At 41.1% G+C, this 21459-nt stretch overlaps 1 protein-coding gene across 1 annotated transcript in view; it reads left to right on the plus strand.

The window, feature by feature from the left end:
- The window catches only part of SNCAIP (synuclein alpha interacting protein), a 148842-nt gene extending 130474 nt beyond the window's left edge, over positions 1-18368 (plus strand). Inside the window, exons 9-12 of the mRNA XM_079918025.1 lie at positions 3930-4022; positions 4647-5715; positions 6973-7043; positions 17784-18368. Of these exons, the coding sequence (XP_079774151.1) occupies positions 3930-4022; positions 4647-5715; positions 6973-7043; positions 17784-17868 (1318 nt within the window). The 3' untranslated portion in view covers positions 17869-18368. The remainder of the gene's footprint in view (positions 1-3929; positions 4023-4646; positions 5716-6972; positions 7044-17783) is intronic.
- The last annotated feature ends 3091 nt before the right edge of the window (positions 18369-21459 follow it).

Raw genomic sequence — 21459 nt, forward strand, 5'->3', positions numbered from 1 at the left:
TCTCTCTGCTTCTATCCTCTTGCCTTAGAGGTAAGAGTCTCTGTACTCCTCTGCTTCTCCCCCTGCCAGTACCTAGAATACTCTCTTTAATGAATTTAGGCTTTTACTAGGAAAAAAAAATAAAATTTAAACTTAAAAATTAGAACGGTTCCTTTCCCTCCAAGAATCCTCTGCCCAATTACACAAGACTCCCCCGGGGCAGGTGAGCTAAGCGAGCCTGAACGTCTGGGGAAAATGCACACAGATTCGTAACTCAGTAAGTTATCTTGCTACAGCGAACATACTTGTACACGTCTTTATGTACATGTACTGGTGTTTCTGAAAAGTTCCTAGAAGGGGAATTGTCAGAACAAAGTGCATATGTATTTAAAATGTGGATAGATCTCACCACTGTCCTCCAGAACTGTTGTACCGGTGGACACTCCCCCCAGTAGTATATGGACATATCCACCAAGAGGAACTTTAAAATGGTCCAATGGAATGTTTTTTCTTAAGGTTTGTACTCAGAGAAAAGATCACAAAACCTTCCACTGTCTCTTACCACAGAGTCGGAGAAGCTTTCATGAGTTATAGTATCTGTTTTATTGGTAGAACTCTTCAAGGTCAGGGTCTTGGCTGCTCTCTGTGTTGATGATCCTGGGATAAAACACACATGTATGCTAATAGACAGCAGTTCTTCCGCTGTCTCCAAACTGAATGCTGTAGACAGTTGTAGTTAGGCCAATGACAAGATGAAATATGACAAGTTATGTTGTAGACCCTAGTCGTGTACTTACTCTGCGTCTCAGTGAGGTTGGCAAAACTAGAAATGAACAGAGAAATTCACTTAGTCTATCCTCAGTACACTGTACCCTTCAGGTTCTAGGGCATCAATAACATCAAAAGGTGCAGGACGAAGGACGGAAAACACTAGTTTTTCAGCCCAAAATTGTTGACTGGGAGACAGTCTTGAGTGCCTTTTCCTACTAGAATATTTTTACCAACCGTTTGGAGTTAATAAACATAGCTATTATTTAGAAATGGCAACCTTCAGCTCTCTTAGAGATCCTGATCTACAGGCGTAGGTATTATGGGTTGAATTGTGGCCGCATAAAATGATGTGTTGGGGTCCTAACCCCTAGTACCTCGGAATGTGAGCTTATTTGGAGATAGGGTCTTTATAAAAGTAATCAAGTTAAAATGAAGTCACACACACACACACACACACACACACACACACACACACACAGTGTATTTTACTTTCCTTAAGTAAAAAAAGAAAATTACAAAATACAGTGTGCAGTATAATCTCATTTCTAAGAAATCCCTCTCTCTCCCCCCAACCCCGCTCTCCCTGCCGCCACAAGCTGGTATGATACACTCCAAAATGTTACTCACTCTTTCTAAATGGTTTGAATTTTTAAAGTAATTGTATTAATTTAGCCATCAGAAAAAACTAAGTTAAACAAAGCTAGCAAACTCTTTCCATGTTGGGTAAAAACAATGAAATAACTTGGTATTTTTTCAATAAAGAGAAAACAATGTATGGTAACACTCGATTTACTCTGGACATAGAAGCGTATTATCAGAATGTGCATTAAAGTTAAGAAAACACGTCAAAAGCCATAGGTTACAGAAAGTGAAATCTGTTTAGAAAACACATTAATTATTACAGAACTTGGAAAAAGGAAAACTGATTCTGATTTTAGAGGAGTAAGCAGTATTTACCGAACTCTGCAGTATTAGTGTGGTACCCGCCCCCCACCCCCCGCCGCAAACTGTCCCCCAAAGATGTCTATCACATCCTAATCCCTGGAAGGTATGAATATGTTACCTTACATGACAAAAAGGGAATTAAGGTTGCAGATGGAGTTAAGGTCACCCTGGATTATTGGGGTTGGTCCAATCTCATCACATGAGTAACAGTAAAGAGAAGGCAGAAAAGGAGATCAGAGAGACTCAAAGTGTGAGAAGGACTCAATCTGCTCTTGCAGACTTTGATGAGGGAGGAAGGGGCTGTGAGCCAAGAAGTGCAGTAACCTCTAGGAGCTGGCAATGACCCTCAACTGACAGCAAGAAAACAGAGACCTCAGTCCTACAACTGCAAGGAACCGAGTCTGCGCCTGATTTGAATAAGCAGGACATAGACTTTCATCCTAGAGCCTCCAGAAAGGAATGCAGACTGTGGATACCTCGATTTTAATCTGGAGAGACCCATTCTGGTCTTCCGACCTACAGAACTGTAAGATACACATGTGTTGTTTTAAATCACTAAGCATGTAATAATTTGTTAACAGAAGTAGAAAATTAATACGGTTAGCATCAAAACTGGTAGCAGCTCTCGTGAGCAGGGATGAGGAACTAAACAAATGAGTTACAAGTGTTCTTAAACGGACTGCCGAATCTTAGATACTGGCTTGAGGAAGCCCAGTCTTCTCCTTGCCAAATGTCACTGCACATACTCAACAGCTGTCAGCTGCCTAAATTTAATTCTATGAGAACAGATTTGGATAATAACCTTCCATCAGCCCCCAATACTCTCCTTTTCTTAGAAGTGGTCAGTCTTAGTCCTAACATTTCATCCCTAAGACCTAAGAAGTCTGTGATCTCATTTTTCTCACTCATTCTGTGACTCACATAATGAAAACTTAATTGTCTAAAGGAGGAGCCAGCAATCTTTTCCCTAAAGAGTCAGATAGTAAATATTTTAGGCTTGTGCACCACATGTTCTGTGTCATAATTACTCAACTCTGCTTTTGTAGCGTGAAATCAGCACTCGATAATATGTAAATGAATGTGTATGGCTCTGTTTCAATAAAACTTTATTTACAAAAACAGGTGATGGGCTGGATTTGGCCCATAGTCTATAGTCTATAGTTTGCTGACCCTAGTCTCAAGAATGCATACAAAATAAAAATACGTAAGAGCACTCTACTTTTCCCACTTTGAAATTTGGAACTGCATGTCAAGTTTTTTAGAAAAACATTTAGTGAGGGGTTAAAACAGATGAAGAAAGATTAAAAGGAGGTTAAACTCCTTTTATAGGGTTCTTAGGTGTCAGAGTGAATTATGACACAGTCAAGAAAACTATTTGGAGGCAGTTAGATGGACTGATGACAGAAATCACAAGTATGAATGGAGAAAGAAAGGACTCTATTCTCTAGATTCTAAAAAAGCCCTCAGAAAGGACTCATCAACTTTTAAGTATAATAGATGAGCATGTGAAATATGAATATATAAAAATATGTGAGCATATGTCTAGTATACTAGTCTGCTAGGGCTGCTGTAACAAAGTACCACAAACTGCCTGGCTTAAACAACAGAAATTTGTTTTCTCACAGTTCTGGAGGCTAGAAGTCTGGAATCAAGGTGTTGACAGGGTTGGTTCCTTCTGAGGGCTGTGAGGGAGAATCTGTTCTGTGCCTCCCCCCTAGTTTTTGGTGGTGTGCTGCCAATCTTTGGCATTCTTTGGCTTGTAAATGAATGAATCACCCTAATCTTTGCCTTCATGTTCACGTGATGCTCTCGCTGTGTGTGTCTGTCTCTGTGTCCAAATTTTCCCTTTTCTAAAGGACACTTCATACTGTATACTTTCTACCTATATACACATATATTAGGGAAACTTTTTCTATGTCATAGATATTCAAATATATTATCATTCTTAATAGCTGCCTTCACAGAAATAATTATAAATTATTTACTCAGTCTTATTGATGATCATTTAGGTTATAGTTTTTTTACTCATGTGAATAATGACTATCTTTTGGGGTACTTTTGAGTGCATCCTCAGGAAAATGTCTAAATTTTAAGGATGAAGATTATGCACATTTGTAAGATTTTTAGATTTATTGCAACTTATCGAAAATCATCATGAAAAAAATGTATACCTGTTCATTTATGATAGTAGCAATGTGTCAGAGAGCTTATATATTTTGGTTTGTTTTTCCCAGACAGACAATGCAACGTGTCACACTGCAGAACCAGCTCCAACAACTTCTGGAAGCCCAGAAATCAGAGGGCAAATCTCTCCTTTCTTCGCCCAGGTAATACCAGGAACGTTGGTGGTTAGAATTCTTAACTGTCTTTAACGTGTGAGCCTTCTTTTGGACTTTCTTTTAATATCTTTTAAGAAGATAACAGAAAACATTTTATTCTTATAAAGAGGAATAAAAATGAGCTAACATATGGAGAAAGGCACTGGACCTAGTGTCAGAAGACTTGAATTTATCTCTGGCTGTGCCATTTCTTCTTTCCAGGACTAGAAACAAGTCACTTACTCTTTCAGAGTCTTTTATTTCTTCATCTATGGAATGGAAATAAAGATATGTAGGTTCATAAGGTTGTTGAAGATGGGATTAATTGAGAAAATTTGTGCAAAATTAATGTATAAACAATGAAACAGTAGTTCATTGTAGTTTTGTAAAACTATTTATTGTAGTTTTGTAAAACTACAAAAGAATAAATTCTGTAGTCAAAGCAAAAGGTATGAGGCATACTATACTGGTTCTGGTTGCCACCATGGAATGCTTGAAACACATATTCATTATTCTTATTTCAGTCTTAGTGTTTTGTAAGTTATTAGTGGCATTTAAGCCATGCAGTGATTTGTGGCTGAGTTATTTTAACCCAGTAGGAAGTCATCTCATATGTCCTTCATCCTCTTTCAGTTCACCCTCCTCCCCAGCTTCCAGAAAGTCCCAGTGGAAATCCCCAGATGCAGATGATGAGCCTATAGGCAAAAGCAAACCAGGAATCCAAGAGGGGATTCAAGTTCTTGGAAGCCTGTCCGTGTCCAGCCGGGCGAGGGCCAAAGCTAAGGACGAAGATTCGGATAAAATCCTACGCCAGTTATTAGGAAAAGATATTTCAGAGAATGTCTGCACCCAGGAAAAGCTGTCCTTGGAATTCCAGGATGCTCAGGCTTCTTCTAGAAATTCAAAAAAGACCCCACTGGAGAAGAGGGAACTGAAGTTAGCCAGGCTGAAGCAGCTGATGCAGCGGCCACTGAGTGAGTCTGACACGGACTCTAACAACTCTGAGGACCCCAAGGGCACGCCTGTGAGAAAGGTTGACAGGCCCAGACCACAGCCTGTCGTGGAAAGCGTGGAGAGTATGGACAGCGCAGAAAGCTTACACCTGATGATAAAGAAACACAGCTTGGCATCAGGACGCAGGTTTCCTTTTAGTATCAAGGCCTCCAAATCTCTGGAGGGCCATAGCCCGTCCCCCACCTCAGAGAGCAGCGAGCCAGACTTGGAATCCCAGAGTCCAGGCTCAGGAACCGCGCCCCCAAACCAGCCCTCTGGAGAACTCCCTCAGCCCAGCCCTGACAGCACAGCTGCCCAGAAAGTGGCCACGAGTCCCAAGAGCGCCCTCAAGTCCCCATCTTCCAAGCGCCGAACGTCGCAGAACTTGAAACTCAGAGTTACCTTTGAGGAGCCTGTGGTGCAGATGGAGCAAACTAGCCTTGAACTAAACGGAGAGAAGGACCGAGATAAGGGCAGAGCCCTCCAGCGGACCTCCGCAAGCAGTGAACCAGGGGATCAACTGAAAAGGCCTTTTGGAACCTTCCGATCCATCATGGAGACGCTAAGTGGCAACCAGAACAATAATAATAACTATCAGGCGTCCAACCAGCTGAAGACCTCCACTCTTCCCTTAACCTCACTTGGGAGGAAGACCGCAGACGGTAAGGGAAATCCAGGGAGCTCTGCTAGCAAAGGAAAGAATAAGGCGGTGAGTGCTATTTGGAGAATATCCTTTTTATTCCTTTAAATTAATTATATTGTTCCGAACACTACAGATTGTTGCCCTTGGCCACCTTGAGGGCATCCCCAGGAGAATTCCAAAGGATTCATGAAAAGCCAAATTCATGTGTTTCTAATGAGATATGTCGTGTTAGAGTACATTTTGAAAATACTCTAAGAGAGAAAGGTTAAACAAATCACAGGAGATTGTATTCTGGTCCCTAAATTTCCCTAAGTAGTTTTGATCCTTGAGAATTAGGAGTCATAGACAGGGAGCCATTTCTACAAGATTAGACTACTAATTGATGTGAAATCAGGCCCTTCTTTGGCACTGACTCTGCCACAGGAAGCCTTCGTTCTCCTCACGGGACTGGATAGTTTATTCTCGAGCCCAATTAAACAGCACATAAATAGAAACTCTGTTTCTAAACTACTCAACTTTGGAAGGACCTTTAGAATGAATACACCACAGGGACCCCCTCGTTGGCGTTTTACGACACAAGCCCCTAAGGAAGCTCTAGTGGTCTGAAGTGCTTGCCAGCGCGCAGGGGACAGCAGAGTATGCCATGAACTACATTGTGTAATTGCATTTGTTGTAAAACGATGCACTATAATCTGGATTTAAAGCCAGTGAATAGGAGATACAATCATCTTTTTAGGCAACATTTCCTGCATGTTCTGGGCATGCCATGCCCTTAAAAAAACATGGTATAGCAGCCAAAATGTGAAACTCTCTGAGGGATAGAAGGGTCCAGAATATCCATCCTGCTAACCAGAGTCACACCTGCATAATTTATTATTTGCCATAAGGTGAAATCCCATTCCAGTGAGGTCTAAGAACTGTGCAAATTCTTCTTTGCAATACCAAAATCAAGTTTTAGTGAATATCACTCGAATTAACTGAACACACATTTTAATTACACTGATTTCCACCGAGTTGTCTTTGTTATTAAAAGACTTTAGCATGTATTTGCTTCAGCTAGAAAAGTCACACTGGTGCCCCAAACACCAGGCCTTTTGGGTTAAATATGTCCAAACTTACATTGCTGGAATAAAACTTTTCCAGGTGACTTAAGGGTTCCTCTCGCGCAAGTCAGAGATCTCAGCAGTTCCCCCAGGCTCCTCAAAGTATGTCTGAAGCTTCTACCCTTTAATCTGTCTCCTGCCTGCCTCCTGTTTATTGAGACTTGTGCATGTGCTGAGCTTGTCGCATGTGTTCAGATGACTTTTAATTGCACCTCTCTAGGAGATGTACGACAGCTGCATCAATCTTTCCTCTAACACGCTGATTGAAGAGCATCTGTGTGACTATGCACGGTACGTGGTGCTAGGGTTGTAGTGCTCAGCAGTGCCATGCCTTCACTTTGAATTGCATGATCTTTTAGACGCCAGTCCTGGAGCACCTTTCCCAGGGGCTGACACCAAGGAAGTAGAAAATTACAACTCTTTCCCCAAATAGAAGAAGGCAGACTTGTAACTGGGCCTTAGAAAGGGAGCGAGTACCCTGTTGGAGGGGCTCCAGTCCAGCAGCAGAGGGCAGAGGAATCTACTCAGATCACAAACATGCTGTGCTTCCCAACTGACCTTGGCTTTCAGTCTTTGTTTTAATGGAGTCAAGTACCAAGTAAGTATAGAAATGAAATTTCCTGCCGTGGGTAGAATGAGTCAACCTCCGATCAGAATCAGAACTTTGAAACAGAGCTGAGGTTTTCCTTCATTGCTGGTTATAGACTGAAAGCTCCTTTAGTCAGCAGTCTGCTGCCCTCAGGAGAAGTGAGGTCCTGCCATGCTCTACCTCAGTGTTTGGAACCGCAATTCTGGTCCATGAGCCGGTCTCTGAGCTCCCACCAACAGAACAATGGCCTTTCTCAAACAGAATGTTTGTGATTCAAAATGTATGCATGGCGTATATAAAAGGATCATCTCCAGGGTCCCCAGCGTCTCAGTCTCCTCTTTGAGCAAAGTCCTTCTTCAGCATAGCTTTCCTTCGTCCCCCAGGGATACATACAACTAACTCCCTAACAGAGCAGGAAAGAGGAGAGGGCTAAGAAGAGAGCAGTTGACAGGGAGTTAAGTCAGTGAGTGCCTCTTGACAGATTTATTTCAGAAGAGTTAAACCCCCAACACCCTTTTAAAAGAGACTAATCATTTAAATTAAAAGAAAGCTGTGGCACGCCTTTCAGCACCCTTCCAAAATCCTCCAAAACATTTGTGTGGATGTGTGTGTGTATGTATATAATAGTTACAGGTACACAAATACAAGTGAATGTGTTGTGAGTGTAAATGTTAGTTCAGAATTCTAAGGTGTAAGAAATGTCGCTTTCCTTTTTTTTCGCCTCTAAATCACGTTTACTCTGCTCCAGGTCTCCATTCAGGCTAGAGGAAAAGTAAATCTCAGTCATTTTAGGGGGTTCCCCTAGGGGTCTCATTCATTCCATGAGTTGAAGGAAGCACCTTGGAGCTTCAGTATTTACTGGTCACCAGCATTCCGCTTGGGTCAGGCTCAACATGCTGCCTAAGTCTGGGCTGTTTCTGGCCACACTGGGGCAGGGCAGCTTGGCCAGTGCTAAAAGCCCAGTGCCTGGGGTGGGAAGGAGATAGAAAAAAATACCCTTTGCCTTCCCAGACGCTGGTATTGGTCCACTTCGGTTTCTTCCAACCTATCTTCCCCACCCCTCTTTGTCCCCATCTTAGGTTCTGTCTTCTGGTGCCTGGAAAATTCTGCTTTTGTCCTTAAGCAGAAGTCACCAAAAATACCCTGAGGCAAGGAAGCACAAAGGCTTGGCAAACTCCTTGGGAGGGGAAGGAGAAAACCTCTCATTTCTTCCAGGTTCCTACAGCACCTGGAAACAAGACAATTAGTATCCCAGTAGATTCTCCTGCCAGATATATTTCATCCTGTCTTCTTACAAGTAAGAGAACAAAGCTGACAGTCTACTGTAATAGGATTGCAAAAATCAGAACACAAAAGGAGGTTATGAGGTTACTCAGACATCCCACAACTGGGTTAACACTTTCCTACTCAGTTTAAGGAACAGTCCTTCTGAAGGCTCAGTTTTGAACCTGTCAGATTCACTGGCTTTATGTATTAACAGAGTTTTCCTTCAGTGATAAACAGAAACCCCAAAATTATAATATTCAATGTAGTTAAATAAACATCCAGACCCCTTCCCCTCCCTACCTTATAAATTAACTTATCCCTTATCATGGCTGTCGTTTGGCATGTGTTCTGTGGAAAGTGAAAACCCACTAGTTTGTCCATGGCATATGGGGGAAGGTTTCTCTGATTCATCATCACACAGAGGCAGGGAGAACCAGCCCAGTCTGTTCCTTAGATAAAGCAAGGGTAGATGTATCTAGCTGAGATAAAGATTCCTCAGAGAGATGAACTAGCATGGGAGCGTAGACATGAAAAATACCTAAGTGATTCTGGTGCCTGCTTCATTTTGCCTGTGGGACCCATAGAAAGGGCATCCCCCAGAAAGATGCAAGAAAGAAAGGAACCCAAGTGTCCATCTGTCAGTGGTGCCTTTAAATCTTGGCCCAAGAATTTGCTTGAAGGCCACATGGTTCCTCTTGGGAGCAGGGACTGCCTGGGATCATATAACTTTGGAAAGCAATGGCAGTCATTGGGTTGGAGTTGGCTCTAAGCATTATGCTGCTGGTGGCCCTCTCAGTATAGCCCTGGGAGAAAGAGTCGGGCAGTGGACCCTTGTTCCAGGCCTATACTGGAATCACATTTTAGTTCCTAAGATTTTTTTTTTCCCCTAGTAAAGGAAAAATAGGGACAATAAATACAACACTTTAAAGAATGTCAGCTCTGTGAGGGGGGTTCTGTTTGCTATTTATTTTTCAAAATTGGTCACAGCTTGATAGCAAAGAATCTAAATTTCTTTTCATTGCCCTTTAAAATTAGATTCAACTCTATTACTCCGAATAGCTGTTCCAGTGTGTTTCAACTGTGGGGGATGACTTTGTTTATAACAAGCAGATTTATCTTTACTTTTTCTTATAAAGGACAAGTTGGTCTTGAATTATTACAACTCCAAGGGAATGTTTGCAGTTACTTATTTTAAAATGCCAGTAAGACATTCATTTCCCAGAGCTTAAGTCTATCCAAGATCTGTAACACTTGAAGTGAGCGTCGATTCCAGTTACTGATAGGCAGAGGGCATTAACCCCTGGCCACCACTGGTCACATCCCCTTTGACCACAGAGGCACTGTAGCCTGAGGGGTTAGCATCAGGAAACCCCTAATCCTAGCACCAACATGAGAGTAGACTCCTTAAAAAGACATTAAGCAATAAACACCATTAGTGTGGGTTCTACTGCCAAGGAATTAGCCACACTGGGAATTATACATCCGGACCCAAGAGCTAGTAGCCCATATTTTACATAGATGTCAAGATTGTTCAACAGCCACTTCAAAGAGAGTGGTAGGTTTGGCCTGAGTTGATGTGAGGGTATGTCAGTGGTCATCTGCTGTGCCCAATAGGAGGTCAGAGTTCAGGGTACCCCTACCACCAGCGCACACGCACGCGTGTACGCGCACACACACACACACACACACACACACACACACATTTCTGTCCTTATTGTCAGTACATATTACTAAACAGAAAAATGAGCAAAGACATGGAAGACATTGGGAAGGTAGAGGTGAGGCCCTGGCTGAAACCTGTCCCAAGTCAAGCATACCCTCAGCCCCACCGAACAGCATTTCCAGAATCATGATGGAAAATGCAGTCAGCACAAAAAGGAATCCCTGGTAAACAAAGGCATCTTTGCCATAATTTCTCTGGATATAATCAAATAACCACATTTCAATCTTAAATTTTTGATCTTAAAGTATTTTCATAGGCTTTTTAAGGATCTTGAAGGGATAATTATATAATTACCTAGTCATAGGTATGTTACCAAGCTAGCTGAGAGTATGTTGATTGCATAGTTCTAGAGTGAATCCCCTGGAGCAGACTGAATCTTACCAATGTAACAGTTCAGAAAAGTTTGTTAGAATGCTAGTACTAAAAGGGCACTGAGTAACGCTATAGACATTAGAGTTTCTGCCCCAAAACTGTACTTTCAAGTTCTAATCTCTGATCTAAAGTATGTTTTTCTGTGTTTTCGTGTCTAATATACTAGCTCTGGGGTCCAGAGCCAATGAGTCAGGAGGAGTACCATGGTGTACCTGGGGTGACCACCTCTGCTCCAAAAACCCCTAGAGCCTGTCTGGTCTCCTTCCCCCACACCCCTCCCCATGCTTCCCCGGTGTTCTCTGTTTCTCCTGCCCAACTCTTGTCCCGCCCACCCCACCTCTGTCTCCCTAGGGTTCACATTCATTTCAGAGAGAAAACCCTTATTTCATATGGAAGCGTTGTCCCTGTGACGTGGGGGAAGGAGATCCGAATCTTGAACCATTTCTCCAGATTACGTTCATTAAGTGACAGCTTCTCCTTTGAAATGATCCCAATTTTGCATTGTCCTCGGCTGTTGCATAGGAGGATCTTGTGTGTGGAGGAAAATGCCCATGTTATGGGGGATTGTTAAAATATTCAGATATCTCCAGTGTCTGGGCACAGCTTAGCAAACTTTATAAAAGCTGCTAGAGTTTGCAGGATTCATGAGAGCATGACTCACAAATGGAGTTTCTATTCATAAGGTCCTTATACCCTCTGGGAAAAGGAGAAAGAGTGTTCCATCACAGGAAGACAGTAGAACAAGGTTTAGTATCCAAATTTAATGAGTTGAGACATAGAAAAAGCTATTGCAACTAAGACCCCATGTTCTATCTTAAAGCACTGCCCTTGGAAGGCAAGAAATAAACATGTAGAACACCCATGAGCTATAGGTAGGAGGGTACGGGGGGAGATCTGCCTTGGAAACCAAAATTATCCCACTAGAAATACATTCTTTCAGCATGCTAATCCTGGTTTAAGTGTAGTCCCAAAAGTTATGAACGAACAACTCCCTTCTTCCACCTCCAGCTTCCTTTCCTCGCCCTCCCCAGTCTGGTTTTGAATTGTGTAATTCCAAAGGGGATGAATATAGAACCCACGTCATATTTGCACCACATGTCTGCCACCACGAGTGTCTGCACATTAAAAGAGCTGGGCCTGTCTATAAACTTTCTTAAGGCTGGACTTTTAAAGAAGCAGCAAGTCATTGAGGTTTAAAAGTATCATGTAGAGACTTTACTCAAACGCCTTCCAGTACCTTCACTGAGAATCTCTGCTCCAACCACAGCCAGTTGGGGTTTTCCTTCCCATGCCGAGAACAGTGCAGCTATATGACCCTCCTGGATGTCAGATCCCTGGATTGCCAATGCCCTTGTCTCAGTGATGTCCTTAGCAATAAGCCATGCATTTTGCTGGGCCAAAATAAGGCATGTCCCTTCATTCAGCAAGATCATGATCAAGAGAAAACTAAGAGAGGATACAGTTAAAACATGGTCAACTCGATGAAAGGTATAACTTCCTGACACCGGTGACCCTTGGTGGTACCATCATATCCAAGTCTGTACCCCAATGTCTTAGCTTGGTGCCTAGCACATGGTAAGGATTTCAGAATATTTGGAGAGAGAGGGAGAGCTAGAGAGAGGAAAAGGAGGAAAAACAAGGAAAAGAAAACTAAAAAGGACCAAGCCTGTCATCCCACAGAAAGGATAGTATGCTCTGTAGAAATCTAGGCCTTTTGATTACAAGTCTACCCTCCTACAGTGAGTTTCATATTGGGTATTTCAAGTATATGTTTTTATTCTTTGAACCAGAATCTCATTTTTTTTAGTAGATGGGATTTATAGATATGCTCTCAGTGAAGCTCTGAAGGAGATCACAAAAGTAGCTAAGTAAGTCTACCTGTTTTGTCTATCATTGGAAAATGTAATGCCTACCCGTGGGCTGTTTTAGGCAGAGTCTCTAAAATATCTTGCCATCTGGTCACCCTGGGCTGTAGAAATATGGAATCCATGCCTAGATGAGTCAGCAAGTTAGATTACTTGAAAAACTGTTATTTAAATTTAAGCCTTCTTTCCAATTTTGGTCACAGAGAATGTGATTCCATATCCAAAAATGAAATCAAGGAGCAGCAAATTATCTGAATAATTCATGCCAGAATTACCCAAACACTTTTGCCTTTTTTCTTTCTTTTTTTTTGAATAACTGGTAATTCAGGACTAAGTAATTGAAGGGTTCAGGGAGACTTGAATCATCCTGATATTATTCAGATAAATGCCTCAAATTAACATTTTACTTGGTATTGACTCAACTCTAATCATGCTGGGTTTTGTCCTGCAGAAAGTGTTTTTAGTGTTTTTGAGCACAGCACCCCTTATATTAAAGTAGAAATACTCCATCCATGTCTAAATGATGATGATATTCTTAGACTACAACCTAAGATTTTTAAAGTTTTATTTATTTTTAGTTTAATTTTGGCCGTCCCTGTGCCCAACCTACTCCGTTCTCTATTCCTACTCCCCTGAGTCAACCGCTTGCTTGTCTTTAGGTGTTTTCTCTAGTATTCTCTTATTTCTTTTCTTTCTTTTTTTTTTTTTTTAATTTTTGGCTGTGATGGGTGTTTGTTGCTGCACGTGGGCTTTCTCTAGTTGCAACGAGCGGGGGCTACTCTTCATCACAGTGCACGCGCTTCTCATTGAGGTGGCTTCTCTCGTTGTGGAGCATGGGCTCTAGGCACGCGGGCTTCAGTAGTTGTGGCACAAGGGCTCAGTAGTTGTGGCTCACAGGCTCTAGAGCACAGGCTCAGTAGTTGTGGCGCGTGAGCTTAGTTGCTCCGCGCCACGTGGGATCTTCCCAGACCAGGGCTCAAACCCGTGTCCCCTGCGTTGGCAGGCAGATTCTTAACCACTGTGCCACCAGGCAGTTCCCTGTATTTCTAAATAACATGCTCATACAGACTTTAAATTTTAGATATTATCTCTACTGTCTATTGGCATCCTACTATAGAAGATTAAAATTATAGCTACCACTTATAAAGCACTTACCATGTACCAAAGAATATTCCAGGTTCTTCATGCATATTGACTGTTTTAATCTTTACAATGAATGACACAATATGGTAGATACTATTATTATCCAAATTTTGCAGATTGGAAACCAAGGCACAGAGAGATTATATATCTTGCCCAAAGTTACACAGTAACAGTGGTAATAAATTATGTAGCCGGGGTTTCAACTCAGTCAGTCTGGTTCCAAAATCCATGTTCTCAACAATGAACCAAATTTATCCAGCTCGGTTTTGGCAACCAACTCTGCCCCCCACTCCAACACACACACACACACACACACACACACATACACACCTGCTTCGTCTTCCCACCATCAATATAGTTGTATCACTTTTGGGGGTTATAAATTAGTATTTGGTGTTTATTATTATTATGACTATCTAAATATTAATCACAGTGGATCCATGCAGCATACTATTGTTACATTTCCTTATTCATGTAACTTTATGGTTTCCTTGGAAATAATTTGATTTTTAAGTTTACAGTTTATTTCCAAACACTCTGCTGGAGACAGAACCCTTCTTTTGGTGCATTCAGACAAATCAGGTACCTCTCGTGTTTCAGTCTGTTCACAGAGACACCATCTTTCCTCTTACCCAAGTCTGTACTGCGACTGTCTGGCAGCGCCACACAGCTGTCATCTGCAGTTTCCCACATACATCATTCTGGGAATTCCTTTTGCTTCTCTCTTGTGTAGAGCCCTATTTCCTGAATCTATTGTTTCCTCTTTTTTTGGTTTATTCTCTTACTTTGGTAAATATATCTTCCCATCCTATGGAGGTGAAGGGGGTCCTAAAATTTTTGAGGCCTTGCCTGGCTGAAATATCTTTGGTTTGCCCTCATATGGATTACGAATATTTGGCTGGGTATAGAACTCTGGGTAGGAAACTATTTTCCCTTAGAATCTTGAACACATTATTTCATTTTCCTCAATGTGTCTGTCAGGAAGCTCAATTCCTCTGTAATTGCAAATCCCTTGAAAGCTTTTACGATTTTCTCTTTATCCCCACTGTTTTGATTTCATGATATTTTGCCATGATTCCATTCTCATTCCTGGCGTGTGGGCACTCAGCCCGCTTTTTAAATCTGGAAACGTACACACTTCAATTCTGGGAAGTGTTTGGTACAATATCTTTGAAAATTTTATCCCCTCCAATTTCTCTGTTCACTTTTCTGGAAATACTATTGTTCTAATGTTCAACACATTGGACTAATCCTTTTCTAACTATTTTTTTCTACTTTTCTAACTATTTTCTAACCATTCTTCTGTACTTATCCATACTTTGGCTTTCTCTAAAAGTTCTTTCCAGAATATTTACTGAACTTTACCTTCCAACCTTTCTAATTTTTTATTTCGGCTATTATAATGTTAATTTCTAATAGGACTTTGTTGGTTTTCTCTTTGTTCCTTTTTCATGGCATTATATATGCAGAATTTATTTAAATTTTACAATCAAATACAAGTGTATATTTTTATCTTTTCTTCCTTTTTACAATAAAGGTGGCATACTGTACACACAGTCTGTCTTCTTGCTTTTTTCCACCTAACACATTGGAGGTCTTTATGTATTAGTATAGAGAGAGCTTCTTTATTCTTTTACATAGCTATGTATTATTTCATTGTATGAATGTACTAATTTTTTTTTAATTAATGAATTAATTTATTTATTTTTGGCTGTGTTGGGTCTTCATTTCTGTGCGAGGGCTTTCTCTAGTTGTGGCGAGCAGGGGCCACTCTTCATTGCGGTGCGCGGGCCTCTCACTATCGCAGCCTCTCTTGTTGCAGAGCACAGGCTCTAGACGCGCAGGCTCAGTAGTTGTGGCACATGGGCTCTAGTTGCTCCGCAGCATGTGGGGTCTTCCCAGACCAGGGCTCGAACCCATGTCTCCTGCATTGGCAGGCAGATTCTCAACCACTGCGCCACCAGGGAAGCCCTGAACATACTATTTTTAATCCTTTCTACATTTTTATTGAGAGTCTGGTCTCTTGTTGATTTGTAGCAGCTCTTTATATATTACACATTATAAAAACTGACCTTTGTGTTATGAATTGCAAACATTTTCCCTGGTTTTTCTTTTCTTCTTGTTACAATTTTTTGAAGTTCTCATCACCTCCCTATATTACCTCTATTCACTTTGAATTCTGTTTCTGTTTATTTTGGTTTTTGTCTGTCATAGTAGCACTTCCCTCAAAAGTCTGGTGATCCCTGACTCATTCATATTTAGAAACAAGACACTAAAGCTCAATTAGAAGCTCTGGCTTTATGGGTGAGGCTTGTTGACTGGTAGATGTTTCTTCACACAGACTGGTTAAGTACTAGGCTCTTTTGTTGGGAAACTGACTAATTGTCAGTATTTGTAGGACTTTTCTTTTGGCAGTTGATTTCTCAAGATAAGGAAACTCCAGTCTCCTTCTAGGGCCTATTAACCTGATTGCCAGGAATCTGTAGGTCAAACTAGCAGGAGATGTGTTAATAATTGTGTTCTATAGGGACTCTCACTTAATCCCATGGTTTCCAGCCCCTTTAGCTGAAATCAGAGTCTCTCTCTGGTCCATGCGTTGCAAACTGTAACCTCCAGTCTTTCTTCTCATTGGGAAAGGGACAGTCACCTGGCCGCACTGGGTCAGGAAGGTAATCTGGGGTATGAACTGCTACTTCCAAAAAGTTTCAAATAATCTTCCCATTTTCAGCACTCACACAGCACCCACTGTCACTTTCAGAAATTCATGGTACTTCTAGTTCCCGAGTCATGCAGTGCACATCAGTTTCCTGGCTTCCCTGACTATAGGCTTAGATTTCTGCTTTTCCTGCCTGCTCTGCTAAGTCAGTTCCACATATCGATCCATCCTTCTGTTTCTGAAATATTATTGGCATTTTGTGTGTTATCATCTCCTCTCTCATTTCCCTCTATTCATTTAGGTTGATGCTTTTTTATTTCTTTACTTTCATTTCAGTGTTGTTTTGTAAGAAAGAGATGATAAATCTATGTTTTTAATCCATCGTGCTTAATTGGAAGTTCCTAAAACATTTTTTAACCAACCAGGTTTTTCTTCCACCCTCTTCCCTTCCTTGCTCATGAACAACTCTCTGAAGTTCTATTCAGATGAATAAATAAAAATAAGAATTAATAGACTACATGGTCTTTGTAAGCAAGTACGATTTTGAGGCCATAAACACCCCAAGCCACTTGGGGTTCTCCATCCAGATGTGTCTTCACGTGAGCGAGTACCATTCCCAGAAATAGTTTGTTTTTGTCTGGTATAGCAACGAGAAGGAATTTAGTAATATGTAGTCTAGCTCAAACTCAGAAGATAACTCCTCCCTGGAAGATTTTATACTCAGAATGGGACTAATATCTCATGAAAATGAATGCTTCTACCCAGAGGGAAATTCACTTAAAAAGCAAAACTAAAACTGTTCCCAAGCTTGAGCTGGTACTTCTTTCCATAGGCTTATGAGGTATCAAGTATTGAGGGGAAAACAGCATTATTTTTCCCTAGATTCTTCTTTTTCCCATAGATTTACCTACTGTGGTCATCCAACATGCTACTACTCAGTAATCACACACCCAAAGAAAAAGCATTTCCTTTAAATGACTAACACTCAAGCTTACTGGAGAATAAAAGGTGTCACCAGTGAATCCAGTGAATAAAATATAAAAATCTCTTGTTTCCACTCAACCAGCAGTACTATGCTTCCTATTTTGTTTGACTCTGATAAAATTCACTTGACTGTAGAATTTTGCCTGGTCTCCAATCAGCATAATTGAGAAATTACTTCCAGGGCCAAATTTAAAAGTGTCCACAAAGTATGTTATTAAGTAAAAACATACTTATTAATAAGTATGTTATTACTATTTATTGTTTAAAGAGTGGTTTATATGAAAAGAGAATAACTTGATTGCTGGAATGAAGTATTCTTGAGTGTGGTTTGTGTGAGGATAATTTCCATTTTTGGTGAGCTGTTTAGTGGCGTTGTATTGTAACTTGACCATAGTTTTATCTAATTTTGGCCTATGGTTTTTCTTCCGCTTAGGCATAATGACATCAATAGAAAAATGAAGAAATCCTACAGCATAAAGCACGTCGCTGAGCTAGAGTCAAAAGAATTCTTCTTATAAATCACTTTTTTACTATCTCTCATTGCTGCCCTTTGGATACCATTGGAAATGTCTGGACTGTCCTCTGTGGAAATAGAATCACGAGAACAGTGCCTCACCAGCAGAAGAATAGACTATCGGGATGCCTTAAATTTATAGCACTAGAGTATATAAGACACATTTTTGAGTGATATTTGTATATATAACTTGTTTTTAAAGAGATGCTGTTTAAAAGCATGGTTGGGCAAATGTATGTTTTTTAAGATTGATTCAACCTCCCCACAGGACATTCACCAAGCCACTGTCACCGTTTTGTATTTCATCAACTGCATGGGTGTTTGCTGATGTTGGTTGAACTTCCCTTTCCCCATAACATGGGCAGTTTGGGCTCAGCTTCTCAATGAGACCAGGTCAGTGCTATTGTTTTCTGTTAAGAGTGTTTTTTTCTGTCATTTCTACTTTTTGTATAAAGGAAATAAAACAATGTTAACAGCCACCTATAAGCTTGGGGCACTTACCTTCTAATAAATCTGTGATGTTCTAATTTCTAAGGGGCTTTAAGAGTATTTTGACGGCTGATATTTTATTTCAGGAACAAACTGCCCGGTTGAGCTGCTTTCCCATAGGGGTCAAATAAAACATTCTCGTTTCCACTAAGTGCTAGAGGATCAGACAAGTATATAAAGTCAGTCAGTTCCTTCTGTCTTCTCAGATCGCAGTGTTGACATGAGGAAATACTAATGACAGCTAAGGATTTAGCCCCTTTTCCTGGGTCACTTTTTTCTGCCTCTAACACATGACGAGGCCTGTCTAATTCCTTTAGGAGACAGTGTGGAGCCTGAGTTCATAACAGCTCTATTGTTGATGCAGCTCTTTGAATCCATGTAAGAGTAAGTTCCAGATGGTTTTGTCCTATCATGTAAACATATATTTCTGTTGCAACTTCAAGAGTTTTATTTTCAAAGGGTTGCCATGGCCTGTAAGAGGCCTGTCAAATTTTAGTTTGAAAGTAGAATGTATTCTTATCAGTAGGAGGGAGGAGTGTATGCTATTAACAGTTACTAGCAATGTTACTGCAGTCAAACGTGGGCCATTCTGTATCCTGGTGGACCAAATAGGCCAAGGTGCTGAATTAGGAGGTGATCTTGCATAGGTGGATCATTTGACTAACTTAGGCTTGATGAGATGCAGTGACGTATAGACGAAGGAGCTAATATTAAAGTGCCTTTTATGTACCAGCCATGCTTATTTGTAGGTATTATTACTTCCATTGTATAGATTAGAAAATTAAACTTCAGAAAGTGTAAATCCTGTGTCCAAGGTACTACCACTAGCAATAGCAGAATTGGCTTCGGTACAAGTTTTCTCGTTATCCTCACGACACTGTCCATCTGTCCTGCACTACACTATCTCCTTAGTGTATTGACGAGCACTCAGGAAGGGAGGGTTGTGGTGTTGGCTCTACTCCTGGGCAACTCTTTGGTCTTAGGCAAGGGACACTGCCTCTTTGATAAATCTAGGAAAGGGGGAGGCTGGCTTACCTACACATCTAGGAGGTAGGTTCCTTCCAACTTATAGAGCAACATGTCTATGAATTTCGGCCACGTTGCTCTGTCCTTGTTCAGGTCCTGTGAGTTCCTGTCGTCAGAGCCTGGTGCCGTGTGTGGTTCTGCGTTTCTCACATTGTCTTTTTCTCAAATGAGATGCCCTATTCTGATTGTGGCTGCTTGGCTTCCTATGCCCTCTTTGATTGCCTCCTCACATTTCACTGCTCTGTCCTAGTGTTTGAGATTCTACTAGGGAATATATGGCAAGCATATGTGAAATGTGGATTCCTGTGTTTCCTGCTTGGTGCAGAGGAAGTTACACAGGAGTCACATGTGAGCCAGCCTTTGGGACTTAGCCCTAGAATGGAGTCTGCAAAGGACGGAGGCCCAGAGAGTGCTCTCTCTGTCCCCCAGAGGCCCCAGTTTTGTTCTTCAACAGGCTGTGTTTTTAAACTTGAAAGTTGAAGGGGACTGGGCATTCTGCAGGGATTTTATGAGCCAGACACAGAGTTCCCAGTTAAACACAGCAAAGAAAATGTGAAGAGTTTGAAAGAAAGAGATGCTGCCTTGACCCAGAAAACTCTGGCAATTTGTTTATTGACACTATCATTTTAGATACCGCAGTCCTAAGCACAGAAGAACAAAGAATTTTTTAAAAAGGTAAAATAGGGAAGTCGAGCGGATTCAGATGAGCCAGACCACATGACAGTGCATTCTATGTTTAATGATGTTGCTAGGACACTGAAAATGCTGGTTCTGGGCTTCCCTTGTGGCGCAGTGGTTGAGAGTCCGCCTGCCGCTGCAGGGGACACGGGTTCGAGCCCCGGTCCAGGAAGATCCCACATGCTGCGGAGCGGCTGCGCCCGTGAGCCATGGCCGCTGAGCCTGCGCGTCCGGAGCCTGTGCTCTGCAACAGGAGAGGTCACGACAGTGAGAGGCCCGCGTACCACAAAAAAAAAAAAAAAAAAAAATGCTGGTTCTTAAATCACACATGTACAACTTTACCATCCAAGTTCCTTATGACATGGATGAATTATATGTGCTAGAAATTATTAGAAATGATGTTTTCCTTACCACAAACTTAGTTTTGGGCAGAATTTTAAAAATGAAAACACAAACTCTTACTTCTTTATAGAAATCAAGACTCGTTTACATGTTACAGAAAGAGTATGTTTCCTTTTAGTAAGCCCAGCTTTGGGGTCCCGGCCCTCACTCCCTCCCATCGGGCTAGTAAAACGAGTGAAGCCCTATCTGCATGCCTAATTACATGCAGCAGAGCAGGGAACTCAGCTCCGCTACAAAAAAACTATCACAACATCTGTCAGCATCTTTTAAAGTCTGGCTGTTTTTATGTCACTAAAGGGACTTGTATTGCCAAAGTTCAATACATCAAATTAAGAATGTTTCTTAAAAAAGATAACAAGATACCAAACCTTCACCGCTTTGAATGGTTTTAATTCCCATTATTAGTATCAAGACCTCAACCCTAATAAGAAAGTTCTAGATGTACATCATGGGGTCGGGAGTATGGATGAGACTCTGAAAGGTATCTTCAAGAAGCAAATTTTTACAAGTTTTTTTTTTTTTCCCTCAAAGTGTATATTCATAAGCCACATACTGAAAGGTACAGGCTGGAGGAAATGACCATAAAAGAAATATTTCAATAATTCCCTGAAAGACTCCTTGATGCAAAATGGGTTAAATGTTATTTCTTCAATAGCCTCCTATGTGCTTAATGTTAAGTTGATAAAGCAAAGTAAGAATAAGGAATTCATTACAACAGGGTTGATACCATTTCCCCAGATAAAAATGGACTTCGTGCTGTCTATTGCCCATAACTCGGATTTGTTGCTCTATCTATGTGTCCTGTGTTATCTCTGGTAACACATTATTCTTTAACTATTGCATAGTTTTATATAACTTCTCAAGCACTTGATTTGTGTCTCCTAATGAGATCATAAGTTTGTTGATCTCAACAGTCATTGTTGTTGATCTCAGTAGAACCACCTCTCATAGATGGTGGTTAGTGAATATCTACCAGCAATTTTTTCAATATTCTTATATC

This window comes from Stenella coeruleoalba, assembly GCF_951394435.1.
Source record: "Stenella coeruleoalba genome assembly, chromosome: 3".
In the NCBI taxonomy this organism is placed as follows: Eukaryota; Metazoa; Chordata; class Mammalia; order Artiodactyla; family Delphinidae; genus Stenella; species Stenella coeruleoalba.